General features: G+C 34.7%; 2 protein-coding genes and 1 long non-coding RNA gene across 3 annotated transcripts; all 3 read right to left on the reverse strand.

The window, feature by feature from the left end:
* Window positions 1–934: 934 nt before the first annotated feature.
* On the reverse strand, window positions 935–6667 carry LOC123682524. The gene is made up of 3 exons (XM_045621171.1): window positions 6529–6667; window positions 3453–3948; window positions 935–2810 (listed from the first exon to the last, which is right to left on the reverse strand). Exon 3 carries the CDS (start codon window positions 2650–2652, stop codon window positions 1126–1128), a length of 1527 nt encoding a protein of 508 aa, XP_045477127.1. The 5' UTR covers window positions 2653–2810; window positions 3453–3948; window positions 6529–6667; the 3' UTR covers window positions 935–1125.
* A 522-nt stretch (window positions 6668–7189) lies between these two features.
* LOC123682827 lies at window positions 7190–12598 on the reverse strand. Its single transcript, XR_006747886.1, has 2 exons — window positions 11785–12598; window positions 7190–7518 (listed from the first exon to the last, which is right to left on the reverse strand). It is a non-coding gene; the product is annotated as an uncharacterized LOC123682827 (long non-coding RNA).
* Window positions 12599–15908: 3310 nt separating this feature from the next.
* On the reverse strand, window positions 15909–19055 carry LOC123681951. The gene is made up of 2 exons (XM_045620336.1): window positions 17762–19055; window positions 15909–16231 (listed from the first exon to the last, which is right to left on the reverse strand). The coding sequence occupies exons 1-2, from the start codon at window positions 18841–18843 to the stop codon at window positions 16207–16209; spliced, it is 1107 nt and encodes a 368-aa protein (XP_045476292.1). The 5' UTR covers window positions 18844–19055; the 3' UTR covers window positions 15909–16206.
* Between the last annotated feature and the right edge of the window lie 71 nt (window positions 19056–19126).

The following is a 19126-nucleotide window of genomic DNA, read 5'->3' on the forward strand; positions in this document are numbered from 1 at the left end:
CCCTGAGACTTGCCACGAAGAGTTCGTTTACGAGAATCACAAGTGGGGCACCGCCATTTAGTGTTAGAATCCCTACAGGAGAATTGATTGATCTCCCTGAGACTTGCCACGAAGAGTTCGTTTACGAGAATCACAAGTGAGGCACCGCCATTTAGTGTTAGAATCCCTCATATAATCGACCTCCGTTTCCGATAAATTAACGAATCTTAAATGAAAAAGTTTTCTACATACAGAGCACTGATGCGTCAGACCAGCGCCTTCAGTAATATTAGAACAGACAGGACAAATCTGAGGCATACTGATACTTTCTCAAAGAATCTGAAGAAAATTAAAGGGTTGCAAGGAAAACAAGTAAACCCTTCACTTCCTTGGGCCTGTAAGGAAGACTTACCACAGATGGGAAGGCCACGATAAAGGAGGAAATAGGATCACGGGAAGAAAAATTAAAGGATGATGTTTGTAATATTCGGTGGGGAGCCGCGACGCACGTTCAGTCGCAATAGTATGCGCATAAGTATAATTATAGAAAAATGAACAAATATCTTAAAATGAATGGTCATAATAATAATTAATTGTTGAAATTTCGATGACCCCAGAGAATTTTAATGAAGCAGTTAGTAGAATCTATCAATCAGATCTTACTATTCATAACTCACAAACAATTTGATCACTATCATTATCACAACTATTAGAAAACACAGTCTGCCACAGAGTATTCGAAATATCTTCTTCTTCTTCTTCTTTTATTGTGCTTGGCAGCGAGGCCATCTACACATGGAACATTTCGTTGTAACTGAGAGATTTGTTAAACTAGATTATCTTTTATTCTGAACTTAGAACAATGTACAATACAATCAATACTATTAGAGGTTGGTATTTTTCCAGCTCCAGGGCAGGGGGAGCGGTACAAAAGACAACACTTGTGGAACTGAAAGGATGAAGGGATTATTAGTATTTTGTAAAAAAAACATTACAGTTTAAGCCCACATGAATTTAAAAAACCATAAAGTGACCTATATATCAGTACATTCTCAGAGAATATCAAATCTTGAATATTAAGTGGGAAGTTGTGATCAGCGTATATCTTACAGAGGTCATCATATAAATTTCTGCACTTGACATCATTTAGAGAGCACGAAAAGAAAATGTGCTGTAAGTCCCCTCTCTCTCTCCGCATTCGCAAAGGTCATCATCCCTAACTTGTATTTTAGCCAAATGAGCCGGAGAACAGCAGTGATTTGCTCTGAGTCTGTTCATTGTTGTGATATTACCTCTAGGGAGATCAGCAAATGAGTGGAACCAGGGTTTTCTACTAAAATGGTCAACGTTAATCATGGTCGAATAAAGGTGACCTCTATGAAGAGATGTTTGCTTCCATTCCGTCTTCCATCTTTCCCATATATTGCGTTTGAATGAGGGCCAATGTTCTTTTATATCGCCCTTAATAGTAAGGGTATGGGACATTTTACTGCCCTCTTTAGCAAGACGATCTGCTTGGTCATTACCAGTGATGTTTGTGTGGCTGGGAACCCACACAAATTTAATTTGTCGATTAGTTTGGGTGATGCGGTAAATTTTATTTCGAATTGACAGAGTTATGTGATCGTTACTGGAATGGGGGAACCAACCTTTCAGTTTTTCAAGAGCGGACTTGGAGTCAGAAATGATGAGGACATCATCAGTCATTCCCTCAATAATGGATAGGGCTTTATCAATCGCGAGGAGTTCAGCAGATGAAATGGAAAAGCTTGAGGGGACTCTCCCACTGAAAGAAATATTTCCAGGGCTATATATACCAATACCAACCTGGTCTCGCGATTTTGAGGCATCAGTGAATAGCAAAGAGAAATCGGGGAATTTATCCCTGCATCTCTCATCGAACAAACCTGAATTGTCTAAGTCCAATTTACGAAGGTTCAAAGAATAATAGGGAACGTCAAGATAGTGGACACACAAGGGAACCTGGAAACAAGGAAGGAGGGGAGAGGAATAGAAGGAGCCAGTCTCTGGGAGCATATTGAGAGCTTCTAATATAGGTGGCATAGGTCTACTACCCCATGCATGACGCCAAGAAAAAAGTTGTGACAGCCTTTGGAGAAGGGGATTTGGAGAAATCTTAGCTAGCTTTGACAAAAACTTGATCGCCAACCAGAGGCGACGGTAGGACAGGGGAAGTTGACCACTCTCTGCGAGGAGGACATTTATAGGCGTGGACTTCATGTAGCCTAGTGCTACTCTGATAGCCGAATATTGGACCCTATCAAGTCGAGAGAGAACAGACTTGGAGCATCTGCCAAGAAAGACAGATCCATAGTCAAGAAAGGGAAGGACGATTGCATTATAAATTGTTAACATGGTTTGAGGGTGAGACCCCCACCATGTCCGACACAACGACTTCATGACATTGATGTTCCTAGTAGCTCTCGAGCACATGTTTTCAATATGGAGGGACCAATTCATGTTGACCTGTAAAGTAACTCCAAGATATTTGGTGGAGGTTTTCCAGGGGATGGCATTATCGAATATATAAAGAGTAGGGAGATTGACCAAGATTTTTCTCTTGTGGAAGCACATTGCTTGAGATTTCTCTGCCGAAATGGTTAGGCCTCTACTTCGTGTCCATTCCTCAACCTGGGCTAATGCCCGGGACATATTCTCAAAGGCTTCTTTGAATGTTTTTCCCGAAGCTTTCACAGTAGTGTCATCTGCGTATTGAAGTACTTCAACTCCTGGGATGATCAGAAAGGAAGAAAGACCTTTAACAAAGAGGTTAAACAGAGGGCAGCTGTCGGGGGAACCCTGAGCCAAGCCTAGGAAAGATGATACCGGACCAATTAGTTCATTGAGACATGGGTCAAGTAGAAAAATACTTCTATCAACTATGAGGTTTCGTAGGAGATTAATAATCTGGAGGGGGACACCCTCTGCCATTAAAACTGATTTTAAAATATCAAAGTTTACAGAGTCGTAAGCTTGTTTAACATCCAGGAAAACAACAAGAGTTATCTCATTCATTGCATACGCCGAGTAAATTGGGACTGTAATAGCAGTCAGCGCATCAGTCACCGATTTGCCCTTTCGGAAGCCATATTGAGGTTCATTTGATGGCACGTTTAGCTCATAAACTCTCTCCAATCTTGACGCCATAAGGGTCTCAAAAATTTTTAGCAGACAGGAGGTGAGGGCTATGGGACGGTAGCTGTTGGGGTCGTGGGGGGGCTTTCCTGGTTTGCAAATGGGAACAATTATTGTTTCTTTGAGGGATGGAGGAATATTGGGGTCTGTAAATAATCTATTGTATACCTGAAGAAGAACATTTTTGGCCTGAATGGGAAGATGCTTTAACATTGAGTACGTTATCGCATCTTTACCAGGTGCGGAGTCCTTTTTACGATGGATGGTTTTCGACATCTCACATAAAGTAAAAGGAGAGAATAACATGGAGTGGTTACCTGGCGGAGGATCAATGTTCCTAAGAGGGGTTCTATCTTCTTCGTTCAAATCAAGCTGAGGAGATGGACAGAGTCTAGAGAGGATTTCTCTACCACAAGAAGGAGAGGCTCGTCTTGACGGGCTTGGGGAGACTCCAGAGCGAAATCTTCTGATATTTCTCCAAAGATTTTTACTATCTTTTACTGACAGACTCTCACAGAACTCTCTGAAGGATGTTTTCTTCTTTTCTCTGATTTTTCGTTTGGTTGTAGCTTGTTTATGTTTTGCATTCAAGTAATTCTCTAATGTGGGATTGAGGCGGTATTTTTTATAGGCCTCTGACCTGTTTTTTACGTGAGTGGTTAGCTCGTCGTCCCACCAGGGAACCCTATAGCTGGAGAGTTTTTCAGGGTGTTTTTTTACAGGAATTGAACGATCAGCTGCAGATAAAATTATTGCTCGAATATCATCCAGACCTTGAATATCTTGTCGTTCGATCTCGTGGATAATTAGTTCCTGAAACAACAACCAGTTAGCCTTTTTAATGTTGTATTTGGAGGTTGAAAAGAAGTTTTGAGGAAATTCAGGTAAGCTGAGATCCATAATTGTCGTTAAAGTGGGGTAGTGGTCACTCCCACCTGGATCTGGGAGAACCTCCCATGAAGTGTCGATCCTAATATCAGGGGAGCAGAGACAAATATCTGGTGAGCTGGACTTATCTGGAGGGGTGACTCTTGTAGAAGATCCGTCGTTGAGGAGACATGAATCGCTTGATAGCAGGAACCGTTCAAGAATATTCCCATTTCTGTTTCTATTGTGAGAACCCCAGGAGGGGTTCTGAGCATTAATGTCGCCACAGATGAGATAGGGAGAAATGAGGGCAGAGGTCAGATTATGCCAGAAATCTAACGGAAGAACAATATTTGGAGGGCAGTAGATGTTCACAATTGAAAGGTGGTCAACTTTAAATGCATGAATGTTGACACCATCTGGGGGAGATAAACTGAGGACATGATCAGTGAAAAGCAGGTTATCTTTAATGAGCGAGGCTATACCGCCTCCTCTAGTACTTCTATCCTGTCTAATTATGTTATAGCCTGGTATCTTAAAGGTTTGGTCGATTTTCAGCCAAGTTTCTGAAAGGAGTATTATGTTCGGATGATATTCCTCTATGTTATATTGTAGGTTGTCTTTGTTGAATGTTATAGATCTAATATTCCACTGTAGGATTTTAAACATTAGGATTAGAGAGGGAAATGAAACTGACAGCAAAATAGGTGGTATAGAGGAATAATTGATGTTTATTTATTAGGAACAGTGGGGACAGGATTAACAGATTTATTTATATTTTGAGGAAGCTGAGAAGATGATGTCGATGGTTGATTATTGGTCAAAAAGTTCATAAGGCTCTTAACTAACTCAGAATCAAAATTATTGAATATACGTTGTGCTAGAATTTTGAAAAGGTCTTCGTCTGATAGGGATATTTTGGGAAGACTTCTTGAAGGAATTGTTGGGAGGTTAGATTTTTGTGAAGGAATTGTTGGGAGGTTAGATTTTTCTGAAGGAATTGGGGAGAGTGGAAGGGATAGGTGGAGAAGCTGGTTATTGTGGGCTTCCCTATTGTAACCAGGGGATTGGGGAAGTTTTCTTCGTTTCAATTGTGTTGAATATGATGTTCTTGGGTGACTGGGTTGGAGGAGAGAGCTTCTGTTCTGGACGGATATTAGTGTAGCATCCTGAGGGGAGTTGTACCTCTTTTCCTGACGCACCAAGGGGGGGAAAGATGATGGACGGGTGACTGGGTTCACTGCTTCCTTATCAGGAAGATTGTCAGCATATGATTTTGGGACCAACTTCATCGCCTCAAAGTATGAGATGTTCTCAAGAGCAATTAGATTGTTAATTTGTTTTTGTCTGGAGTATTCAGGACATTTTCTATCTGTGGCAGCATGATCACCATGGCAAAAAAAGCATTTGGGGTTTGATGTATTGGGGCATTCTGATTCATCATGTTTTTCACCACAGTTTCGACATTTACTTGATTCCTTAGGGGAATTACAGTTTACCTTTGTGTGGCCGTATCTTAAACAATTGTAGCACTGGATCACTGGACCAACATACAAATTCACATGTCTTATAACGCCAAAAATACCTATCTTCTCAGGCAAAATTTTGCCGTGGAAGGTGAGAACCCAAGAGTTAGAAGGAATATAAGAAGTGACACCCTCTCTGGTGACTCTTCTATTCAATTGGCGGGCACCAATAATTTTTATTCTGGAATGAGAGTGATTTAGTATATCTTCTTCAGTTATATCAGATCCTACGTCTCTTATGACACCTCTGCTAGAAACCATTCGTGAAGGAACGAAGACATCGATGTTGGGGTCGTTGATGAAAGGATTTTTTGACAAAAATTCGTTGGCACAAAGAGAGTTAGTGAATTCTACAGAAATTCTTTTTTTTCCTTTTTTGTTCACGTCTTTGACGCCTGGAACCTTGAGTCGGACTAATTCTTTACCAAAATTCATCGGGTGCATATTTCCAATATTGTCGTTTGCCTTTGATTCTACAATTACCATAAAGGGGCCACAGTCACCGATGGAGTAAGTATGAGATATTTTCTTCCTTTGGGGTTTGTTGTTTGGAGACTGAGAATTTTCAGAAAGGCGGGATAAAAGCGTAGAAACTGTCTGAGAAGCACATGAGGCTTCTGCAAATAATTCTGAATCATCCTTAGATATATCTATGACACTGTTGATTTCCCTAGAAAGTAATGCAACATCTGCTAGTGAATACTGAGAGAAGGACTCTTCAGGTACCTTGGTTAGGATAGAAGAGAAAGTAGATTGGGACTTTTTAGTTAAGCGATCAAATACTTTTGGAGAGAGTGGGGGTTTAGGGCGAGAGATTTTGCTTTGACTTGAGGTGGAAGAATCCCCAAGGGGGTCTGGAGAATCCTCCGGGAGATCCGGAGGATCCCCCGACGACCAGTCCATTGAGATCGTATTAAATTATTTCGTTATCACTCTACCGTTTTTTATAACCCTTTATGTGAAATCAGGAAGGTGAGAAAAAAATTAAAAATGGACTTACCAACAGTTTCCACAAACACAACACTGAGTTAGTAGAGTTTTCTGATTGTTAGTACAAAAATTTACTCAAAATTAGCGAAATTTGGAGAGAAAATTAGGAAGAGCTGTCACTCGTAAGACGGTTAACCTCTTTTTTCTTATTCGAAATATACGTGTTTCTTGTTCGTGTTCACTGAGATAATGTAATAACTCCATTTTTTTTAGAACCATGCGGTTTTATGACTAGCACATTTCTTTATTGACATTTTCAACATTTCCCAAGTTGTTTTAAAGGAAGAATATTTGTACCTATGTAGAAATTACTGAGTTGTTTATTTTATGTGATATTGTTGATATTTAAGAGTTTTATCTGATAGTTTATGTTCATTATCAATTGTAAATTTCTTCTTTTTTTTTATGAATCCTTGTAATTGTAATTCTTGCTAATGTTGAATAAATAAAAAATATAAATGAATATTTAACGTACTAATGGATGTACCAAACTCCAAGATTCATTAGTCATCTCTGAAATTAAAAAATAAATTTTTTTGTTAACGTAGTGTTTGATTTTTCTTCTTCAATAATGCTTCTCAAATATTATTATGGTTTTCGAAATATTGAGTAAGATATAAATTTATAAATTCAATTTTTTTCAATGATTTCAAAGGATTTTCTATTGGAAATAATAATTGAAAAATGAAGTTTTATTAGGAAAACATAAAAAAATGAGACATTATACACTGAATTCTTACAAAATAAACATAAGTTCCATATTTGATATATTTGATATTGATATTGAATATACTCAACTCCACTCGATGGACCCAAGTAAACATTATAAAACAGTTTAGGCCTTCAACTTTCTTTCTTCATTATATGATCTTCACTAGGAAGAAGTCGTTTTCAATTTTCATCACTTGCTTCAGATAAATGTGTTTGTATTACTCTTTCAACATTTATAAGCATCCATTACAACATCAATAAAAATTAAGAATTAATGATTGAAATAGGACTGAAAAAAAAATCGAATATTTTATTGTATGTACAAACTTATCAGTTTCAACTTTTGAGGTCATTTGGTTCATCAAAAAAATTAAGTATTTCCTGAGTTTTGCAGAATGATTTTTGTTATAGCTTCAAGTAGATATTATGAAGAAAGTTATTCATTTTGATTAACCATATTCTCCTTGAATAATAAATGTAAATAATCTCGAGATATCATTCAAAATGGAGAATATAGACTAAGATGTCAAGAAATATTGGTGTTTATTTTTTTTATTTCATCAATGGCAAGATGTCAGCGATTGAAGGAAATTGTCGTTGCCAGACTGTTAAAATAAACCTTTTATTGATTACAAAACAAATTTTGAGATTGAATCACAAACATTTGATTGTACAGTGCATCCCATTTTGGGTGAGACAGCCAGGTTTCTCGCTTGTTATATAAGATAGAGCCTTGGGGTTTTCACGTTCCTGTCCTACTTTTTCGTGAAACTACAGTTGGTCTAATCAGATTGTGCATAACTGTTTCCGTTCAAAAAATACAGGGTGATTTTGGAAATTGATACTTTTCGGAGCCCTTCTTTATCTCCGAAGTTATTAGAAATAATGCTGAGGTAAAAACTACTTCTGAATCAGAATTCTGCGTAGAATCCAGTGGCGTACTCAATATTTTTTTTCGGGGTATGGTTTAGAAGATTCAACACAAACTTATGTTTTTTTAAATGGAACACTATGTGCATCATTACTTCGTTGAATTCGTTATTTTTTTTCCCTTCAAAATGATATATGACACTATGTAGGTAGGATTTTCAGAAATGTTGAAAACACACTAAAACATCAAATAATGATGATTTTTTGTTAATGGGCAATGGATTTCTCATAGAAAAGAAGAATCAATAATAATAACAATAATTTATAGCGATGACAGCTAGATCAGATTGGTTTTTTCCCTCCAATGCCTACTTGATAAAACAATGCTCCCAAATGCATAGTAGCCATAATAACAACAAGGATGTTTGTGTCATCAATGACCTACTATTTTTAAAAATCGAAAGTAATAATCCTCTTATTGAAACAAAGAAAATTCATGGCCCATTTACAAAAAAATCATCATTATTTGACGTTTTAGTGTTTTTTTAACATTTCTGAACATCCTACCTACATAGTATCATATATCATGTTGAAGGGAAAAAAATAACGAATTCAACGAAGTAATGATATATAGGGTGTTCCATTAAAAAAAATATAGGTTTGTGTTGAATCTTCAAAACCTTACCCCGAAAAAAAATATTGAGTACGCCACTGGATTCTACGCAAAATTCTGATTCAGACGTAGCTTTTACCTCAGCATTATTTCTAATAACTTCGGAGATAAAGGAGGGGTCCGAAAAGTATCAATTTCCAAAATCACCCTGTATCTCTTGAACGGAAACAGTTATGCAAAATCTGATTAGACCAACTTGAGTTTCACGAAAAAGTAGGACAGGAACGTGAAAACCGCAAGGCTCTATCTTAAATAACAAGTGAGAAACCTGGCAGTCTCACCCAAAATGGGATGCACTGTACAGGGTGGGCAAGTTTCGATGTTTTGGCACTACAACTTTTGAACCAGAGGAGATAGGCAAAATCTGATACCCACTTCTCGATCTCTTTTTCTGAGAAACTAACGAGGGTAGTATTCATTTTTGGCCACCTTCTTTTGTTTCGAGTTATAAGCGAAAATTGGAAAAATGGCGATATCGAAAAACATTTATATCTCCGCTAATACTGAGGATAAAGCTCTGAAATTAAAACATTATACAGACACTTTTTTACGTAGAATCCAGTGGCGTGCTCGTATTTTCAAAAGGGTTTTTAATTACGAAGCTAAGACCCAAAGTTATGTTTTTTCAAATGGGAACACTAGATTTTTGTGCCATTTTCTGAAAGCTTAATTTTTCCTGATTTCAAAAATATATAACATCGTATGATTCGTATCAAAATAAATAACAGAAAATGGTCAAAAACCTTTTTTTACTTAAGAGTCTCAATATTTCTATGGTTTCAACTGTTGATGAGCCTTTCTATAACAAGAGCAGTGTCCTTCTGTCAATCTGATTATTTCTATGCTTTTCACTTATTTCTACAAACTTCAAATCTATATTTATTTTAAACAAATAGTTTCGAAAAGATGAACGAACTTGGAAAAAGTTTCCTAGGTAGCTTGAACACAGTTTCAAATATTCATCTATTGAAATATCGAGAAGAGGTGTCGACTGTGCATTGTGCAATTGTTATCATTATTAGGTTAAATATTATTTCTTGTTTGTCCCTTCGAAATTAAAATGTTGAGTTCAATCATATATGCAATGTTTCATATGCTGTTTAAAATGGATTGGTATTTGTGCGTATTGATTCTAGAGACCTATGTAAATAATCTCCTGATACATGCATCTCAATACAACAATTTCGATTGAAAAATTCGATCTTGTGGTTTCTCCGTTATTTCCAAATAAATTTTTATAAAAAAATTTATGAAACATATCTAGATTCGAATTTTTTAGAAATAAGTGAAAAGCATAGAAATAATCAGATTGACGGAAGGACACTGCTCTTGTTTTAGAAAGCTCAATTTTTCTGTGTTCATCAACAGTTGAAACCATAGAAATATTGAGACTCTTAGGTGAAAAGAGGTTTTTGGCCATTTTCTATTATTTATATTGATCCGAATCATACGATGTTATATATTTTTGAAATCAGGAAAAATCAAGCTTTCAGAAAATGACACAAAAATCTAGTGTTCCCATTTGAAAAAACATAACTTTGGGTCATAGCTTCGTAATTAAAAACCTTTTTGGAAATACGAGCACGCCACTGGATTCTACGTAAAAAAGTGCCTGTATAATGTTTTAATTTCAGAGCTCTATCATCAGTATTAGCGGAGATATAAATGTTTTTCGATATCGCCATATTTCCAATTTTAGCTTATAACTCGAAAACAAAAGAAGGTGGCCAAAAATGAATACTACCCTCGTTAGTTTCTCAGAAAAAGAGATCGAGAAGTGGGTATCAGATTTTGTCTATCTCCTCTGGTTTAAAAGTTGTAGTGCTAAAACATCGAAATTTGCCCACCCTGTACACTATAAAATTCATTATTAAATGATTATTTCAAATAAATGCCAATGAACATGAATATAACACATGAAAATTTAATTGAAAACCACCAAAATCAATTCTTATTAGGAATAAAATAAATACCCACAATTAGAATAAGTACATCAGCATCATAGCAAAGAGTTGACAACACAAACTTTAAAAATTCAATATTCATCTCTCATATATGATCTGCTCAGATGTTAGCAAACTTTTTTCACAATCATATTGAAATTATTAAAAAAGTTTGCAGACATCTGAACAGATCATTTGAGCGATAAATATTGATGAGATTTTTTCAGATGAAAATATGCAGTCATTTTGAAGAATATAAGAGAATTCAGACTATGTTCTATTATTTGACGAGATCTTAATTTCATTTTCTCAAAATGCATGTTTTCAATTATTTTGATGATTTCTTTGATTTCGCTTATATTTCATTGATATTACTAGTAGATATTAAGTAATCTTATCCCTGTGAAATTGTATGTGTGAAAAGTATACTACTACCCCCAGGAAGAAACATGAAATGCGAAGCAATTTGAAAATTATTCAATTATTCATCTTAGACACAACTAGACAAAAAAAAGAAGACAGCTCACTAGGCTATCCGAAAGGAAAAAAAATTGGGCGCATGAAAAAATGGACTTGGGTATTGAAATTCTTCAAAGGTCATTTTTCAAAAATTGCAGTGGCTTTTGGACCTCATGTAGACTGATCTGTAACTTTGCAGAAGACTTGAAAACTTTTTGGGAATTCAAAACAATTATCTTGAAGGGTTTTCAAGATCTTTAGTTTAAACCATTATAATCATGAAATTTTTCAAAAAAAAAGTAGCCTACATCAAAAAGTACCACACATAAATGATACAAGTGGGGTATTTTGAAATCAGAATTTCCTAGCGATCATGAGTATGATATTAAAATTTGGCATTGCCATTTGAAAAACCAGGGACGTATGGTGTTTCACAACTTTCAGACCAGCCTGTAGGCTCAAAAATAATTCAAGCTTATGCGCTGACTGATGTTGAATTAGTCAAAATTGGAATCATTCTCCCAGACCAAATTTTACAGGAGTTAGCGACCGATCAAGTACTTATACTATTGACACATCCTGTATATAGTAGTAGTTTAGCAATACATACCCAATTTGATATCCACATCCTTTAGAATAACTATTTGTAACTGTAGATATCATTTGACAGACCTCCTTTTTATTGTTCTTTTTTCCTACATTTTCTCCGTCATTGCTTTCAGTTTCAATGATTCTTTTCGATTGTTCGACAATAAAGTTTGTATTGCTTTTTTCAATTGCATTGACTGGTAATATATCTGACCCTATTATTTTATTTTTAGGAACTATTTTAGGTAGTTTATTTTTCTTGATAGTTTCAATATTTTCAAGTACTTCATGACTTTCTGATTTAATTATTTCTTCAGACTGCTCAAGCAAGGAATCAGTTTTTTCATCATTTACCCTTATTACTGTAGGTACTTTTTAAGAAAACCCTTTTTTTCTATTATTTTTACTCACATTTGCTACTTCTACATTGTTTTTGCATTCAATTATTTCGTCAGATTGGTCAACTGAGGAGTTCTCATCGCTTTTTGAATCGAAGTCATTTCGGACTTCATATATACCAACAGATGGAATAGACTCCAAGTCCATATCAACTGAATGTTTCGAAAAAAATGATGTCCATCTCTCTTCTTGTTCCTTTTTGAATTGCAAGGTATTTTTTGGAATTCAATTATATTATCGTCGTCTCCAGAAAAACTAATAGGATCCATAATTCAAACTAACATGTCAGTACCTATTAATCAATCACAGCTATATTAGTGCCCTAATCAAAATACAGAAAGTTGATGAAATAAGGATCGCAATTATCGCATCTTTCCACGATAATTGATAATAAAAACATTGTCGTCGAGTCTTCCCGCCTAAAATTTATTTTTAGACGCACGTGAAATCAGCGCTCTATTCTATGGTTCATCAGTTGATCCCTATTTAAGGGTAGGCTGCGCCCTCTAAAACATTCGTTTCAAGTGTAGGTAACCAGAAGTATTTCGTGAATACTTGTGATATTTATTGAGGAAAAAAATATGATGAAAAATGAAAATAATTTTTTTCTCAGTATTACTGAATATTTTTGATATTTAGAAACAAATCCAAATAATAGGAATTTAATAAAAGGTTGGAAAATAACTTCATATTTAAACTGAGCACACCTCTGACCTGGTGAATGGATTATAAATAATTAAAAAAATTTTAAAATAATATTTAAGAAGAATGATTATTATGAATTGAAAACAATAATACTTTGCCGAAATACATATTATTCAAATAACCATTATTGCTTCACTACACACTAGTTTCTTCATATTTTCCATTTATATTGGCTAATGAACTTTAAGACAAAATGATAAAACATTCAGAAAAAATGAGGCTGGATATGTTCACAACCGCGCAACATATATTCATTATTTCTTCAATTTTAGGAATATTATTCAAACTTGAATCACAATCAATGGACTTAATCATTCTCCCGACAATGTTGGTCTTCTTCGATGTAGTAAACTGAATTTTTGATTCAAGTGTGAAATGGTCAGATTTTCCAAATGGTGGTAAACAGTTGATATCTGAGATAAGGTCTTCATCATTAACCAATATCAAATCCAACAGAGATGAATTCTGATCGGCTCGGAATCTAGTGGGGCCGGTCACAAGCTGAACAAGTCTCGAATCAAGGACTATCTCTGCATAAAAATATGAAGGCGATCAGATAGGCAGGCAGCCGCCAAGAGGCCAATCGATGTTAGGAAGGTTGAAGTCTCCTACAGGAGACTTCATCTAGAGAGAAATAGAATCTGCTTATTACAATAAGCAGATTCTTTTTCTCTCTAGATAGGGAGGCCAAATGGGCAGAAAATATACTGTCAAATTGGCTGGCTCTCGGACGATAAACACAGCCTATAGTTAACTGGAAACTACCAAACATGATATCAACGAAGATGTTATCAATTCCAGAAACATCAACGCGATGGGCAGAGATTGTAGAAAAAAAAGGAAAATATCCCTCAATAAATGCAAACTCGTCGATGTCCTACTGTGGTAGTACTGTCAGCTCTATAAAGCTGGTAATTTGAAATATTAACAACAAAGTCTGCTACAGAGGGTTGGAGCCAGAATTCGGAAATGAAAATGATAAAGGGTTTATACGACTGTACGAAGACCAAAAATTCAGAAAGTTTTGAGCTTTGAAGGGATTGACCATTGGTGTAAATAAATTTCCACTCATTCACTGTAAGGGCTAGTTTTTTAAAGAAGCAACTCAATGATCGATAGATGGAATGCCTTTTTATACTTGATAGTTATGTCTCTTTCACTTTTCGCCTCTCTGGTTTTGAGCTCCTTCCGTAGGCACTGCATTTCGGCAAGTTGGATTTTTTTTTATCATTCGTGACAGTAACACGTTTATAAGTTTCATTGTTCAGTAATTTTTTCTTATTCCCCAGCAAAGACATCACATCCATAGCACTCTGGAGCGTGACTCTTGTCCTCGAATTCGAAATCCTACCCAGACGTTTTGTTCTAATCGTTTGAACAGACACATTTCCCCAATTGAGCGCAAAATATACGATGCCTTCCGATTATCACCCTCCATGGACGAATTTTTCGGAACATTATTTAGGATCAAATTAAACGACGATATGACAGACTGCGGTCCCCCACGAGGAGAAGAGCTTCCCAAAACATTGACTTCCTGCTGGACTTTCTCAAAATGTCTGCTAAGACTTGACTGACGATCATCTTGCGCAGCTATTTTAGCATGGCATTCATCGATCTCATTCCTATGCTCAGACAGAACAGAAGAATGGTTCCCTGGTGTAGTACGGCACTTTGCGAGTTCCTCAACCAACACAGCCTGGTTATCTCTTATGGATTTGACTTCTTCCGCAATTGTCGTTATTTGCTGCATAAGGAGCGTAAAATGCTCCATAGTGATTGATTGATCTCCCTGAGACTTGCCACGAAGAGTTCGTTCACGAGAATCACAAGTGAGGCACCGCCATTTAGTGTTAGAATCCCTCATATAATCGACCTCCGTTTCCGATAAATTAACGAATCTTAAATGAAAAAGTTTTCTACATACAGAGCACTGATGCGTCGGACCAGCGCCTTCAGTAATATTAGAACAGACAGGACAAATCTGAGGCATACTGATACTTTCTCAAAGAATCTGAAGAAAATTAAAGGGTTGCAAGGAAAACAAGTAAACCCTTCACTCCCTTGGGCCTGTAAGGAAGACTTACCACAGATGGGAAGGCCACGATAAAGGAGGAAATAGGATCACGGGAAGAAAAATTAAAGGAAATTACGCAAACGCCAGCCACCAATTATACCTGAAAATCAGCAATCCGTCCCACGACTTTGTGTGGACTGAATCCAACAGCTGGAATTCGCAACATACACAATGATGTTTGTAATATTCGGTGGGGAGCCGCGACGCACGTTCAGTCGCAATAGTATGCGCATAAGTATAATTATAAAAAAATGAACAAATATCTTAAAATGAATGGTCATAATAATAATTAATTGTTGAAATTTCGATGACCCCAGAGAATTTTAATGAAGCAGTTAGTAGAATCTATCAATCAGATCTTACTATTCATAACTCACAAACAATTTGATCACTATCATCATCACAACTATTAGAAAACACAGTCTGCCACAGAGTATTCGAAATATACGTGTTTCTTGTTCGTGTTCACTGAGATAATGTAATAACTCCATTTTTTTTAGAACCATGTGGTTTTATGACTAGCACATTTCTTTATTGACATTTTCAACATTTCCCAAGTTGTTTTAAAGAAAGAATATTTGTACCTATGTAGAAATTACTGAGTTGTTTATTTTATGTGATATTGTTGATATTTAAGAGTTTTATCTGATAGTTTATGTTCATTATCAATTGTAAATTTCTTCTTTTTTTTTTATGAATCCTTGTAATTGTAATTCTTGCTAATGTTGAATAAATAAAAAATATAAATGAATATTTAACGTACTAATGGATGTACCAAACTCCAAGATTCATTAGTCATCTCTGAAAATAAAAAATAAATTTTTTTGTTAACGTAGTGTTTGATTTTTCTTCTTCAATAATGCTTCTCAAATATTATTATGGTTTTCGAAATATTGAGTAAGATATAAATTCATAAATTCAATTTTTTTCAATGATTTCAAAGGATTTTCTATTGGAAATAATAATTAAAAAATGAAGTTTTATTAGGAAAACATAAAAAAATGAGACATTATACACTGAATTTTTACAAAATAAACATAAGTTCCATATTTGATATATTTGATATTGATATTGAATATACTCAACTCCACTTGATGGACCCAAGTAAACATTATAAAACAGTTTAGGCCTTCAACTGTCTTTCTTCATTATATGATCTTCACTAGGAAGAAGTCGTTTTCAATTTTCATCACTTGCTTCAGATAAATGTGTTTGTATTACTCTTTCAACATTTATAAGCATCCATTACAACATCAATAAAAATTAAGAATTAATGATTGAAATAGGACTGAAAAAAAAAATCGAATATTTTATTGTATGTACAAACTTATCAGTTTCAACTTTTGAGGTCATTTGGTTCATCAAAAAAATTAAGTATTTCCTGAGTTTTGCAGAATGATTTTTGTTATAGCTTCAAGTAGATATTATGAAGAAAGTTATTCATTTTGATTAACCATATTCTCCTTGAATAATAAATGTAAATAATCTCGAGATATCATTCAAAATGGAGAATACAGACTAAGATGTCAAGAAATATAGGAGTTTATTTTTTTTATTTTATCAATGGCAAGATGTCAGCGAATGAAGGAAATTGTCGTTGCCAGACTGTTAAAATAAACCTTTTACAAATTTTGAGATTGAATCACAAACATTTGATTGTACACTATAAAATTCATTATTAAATGATTATTTCAAATAAATGCCAATGAACATGAATATAACACATGAAAATTTAATTGAAAACCACCAAAATCAATTCTTATTAGGAATAAAATGAATACCCACAATTAGAATAAGTACATCAGCATCATAGCAAAGAGTTGACAACACAAACTTTAAAAATTCAATATTCATCTCTCATATGATCTGCTCAGATGTTAGCAAACTTTTTTCACAATCATATTGAAATTATTAAAAAAGTTTGCAGACATCTGAACAGATCATTTGAGCGATAAATATTGATGAGATTTTTTCAGATGAAAATATGCAGTCATTTTGAAAAATATAAGAGAATTCAGACTATGTTCTATTATTTGACGAGATCTTAATTTCATTTTCTCAAAATGCATGTTTTCAATTATTTTGATGATTTCTTTGATTTCGCTTATATTTCATTGATATTACTAGTAGATATTAAGTAATCTTATCCCTGTGAAATTGTATGTGTGAAAAGTATACTACTACCCCCAGGAAGAAACATGAAATGCGAAGCAATTTGAAAATTATTCAATTATTCATCTTAGACACATCTAGACAATAAAAAGAAGACAGCTCACTAGGCTATCCGAAAGGAAAAAAAATTGGGCGCATGAAAAAATGGACTTAGGTATTGAAATTCTTCAAAGGTCATTTTTCAAAAATTGCAGTGGCTTTTGGACCTCATGTAGACTGATCTGTAAATTTGCAGAAGACTTGAAAATTTTTTTGGGAATTCAAAACAATTATCTTGAAGGGTTTTCAAGATCTTTAGTTTAAACCATTATGATCATGAAATTTTTCAAAAAAAAGTAGCCTACATCAAAAAGTACCACACATAAATGATACAAGTGGGGTATTTTGAAATCAGAATTTCCTAGAGATCATGAGTATGATATTGAAATTTGGCATTGCCATTTGAAAAACCAGGGACGTATTGTGTTTCACAACTTTCAGACCAGCCTGTAGGCTCAAAAATAATTCAAGCTTATGCGCTGACTGATGTTGAATTAGTCAAAATTGGAATCATTCTCCCAGACCAAATTTTACAGGAGTTAGCGACCGATCAAGTACTTATACTATTGACACACCCTGTATATAGTAGTAGTTTAGCAATACATACCCAAATAGTTGTCTATGATATATACAAAGACATTTTTCAGGAATATTTTTATTCAATCTATTCCATTCCAAATGTATCTTATTCCAAATTTCCTCATCAGAAGAATGATCACTATCATATGCTCTTTCAAAACATGATCTTAGTTCACTTTTATATTTATTTTCTACTGTATCAATAAGAGCTTTAGAATTTATAGGTTTAGCAGGATCAAAAATTCTTTGTATGTATGTAAGAATGTCCTTGTTATTCACTTTTTTTCCCACCTTAATAAGCTCCTTCACAAATACATCTCTCCATAGGCCCTGATTTTTGTCTCTTTGTATGCAAGAGCTATATAAGAAAACAAAATAATATCCTAATCTACTTTTCAATTCACCTTCAATAAAATTTACCAGCACTTTTTGGATTACTATTTGTGACATATTATCTGATAATTTTAATTGATATCCACATCCTTTAGAATAACTATTTGTAACTGTAGATATCATTTGACAGACCTCCTTTTTATTGTTCTTTTTTCCTACATTTTCTCCGTCATTGCTTTCAGTTTCAATGATTCTTTTCGATTGTTCGACAATAAAGTTTGTATTGCTTTTTTCAATTGCATTGACTGATAATATATCTGACCCTATTATTTTATTTTTAGGAACTATTTTAGGTAGTTTATTTTTCTTGATGGTTTCAATATTTTCAAGTACTTCATGACTTTCTGATTTAATTATTTCTTCAGACTGCTCAAGTAAGGAATCAGTTTTTTCATCATTTACCCTTATGACTGTAGGTACTTTTTTAGGAAACCCTTTTTTTCTATTATTTTTACTCACATTTGCTACTTCTACATTGTTTTTGCATTCAATTATTTCGTCAGATTGGTCAACTGAGGAGTTCTCATCGCTTTTTGAATCGAAGTCATTTCGGACTTCATATATACCAACAGATGGAATAGACTCCAAGTCCATATCAACTGAATGTTTTGAAAAAAATGATGTCCATCTCTCTTCTTGTTCCTTTTCGAATTGCAAGGTATTTTTTTGGAATTCAATTATATTATCGTCGTCTCCAGAAAAACTAATAGGATCCATAATTCAAACTAACATGTCAGTACCTATTAATCAATCACAGCTATATTAGTGCCCTAATCAAAATACAGAAAGTTGATGAAATAAGGATCGCAATTATCGCATCTTTCCACGATAATTGATAATAAAAACATTGTCGTCGAGTCTTCCCGCCTAAAATTTATTTTTAGACGCACGTGATGTCAGCGCTCTATTCTATGGTTCATCAGTTGATCCCTATTTAAGGGTAGGCTGCGCCCTCTAAAACATTCCTTTCAAATGTAGGTAACCAGAAGTATTTCGTGAA

The sequence above is a fragment of the Harmonia axyridis genome, chromosome 6, assembly GCF_914767665.1.
Source record: "Harmonia axyridis chromosome 6, icHarAxyr1.1, whole genome shotgun sequence".
Taxonomy (NCBI): Eukaryota; Metazoa; Arthropoda; class Insecta; order Coleoptera; family Coccinellidae; genus Harmonia; species Harmonia axyridis.

What these genes read in the sequence shown, in the direction of transcription:
- LOC123681951 (XM_045620336.1), bottom strand. Translation starts at nt 18,843, where the DNA reads ATGGATCCTATTAGTTTTTCTGGAGACGACGATAATATAATTGAATTC. An exon ending in TATCATAGACAACTATTTGG is followed by an intron (nt 16,232 to 17,761) that starts GTATGTATTGCT and finishes TTTTTTTTTCAG; the next exon opens with TCCTATTTCAATCATTAATT.
- LOC123682524 (XM_045621171.1), bottom strand. Translation starts at nt 2,652, where the DNA reads ATGTCCCGGGCATTAGCCCAGGTTGAGGAATGGACACGAAGTAGAGGC.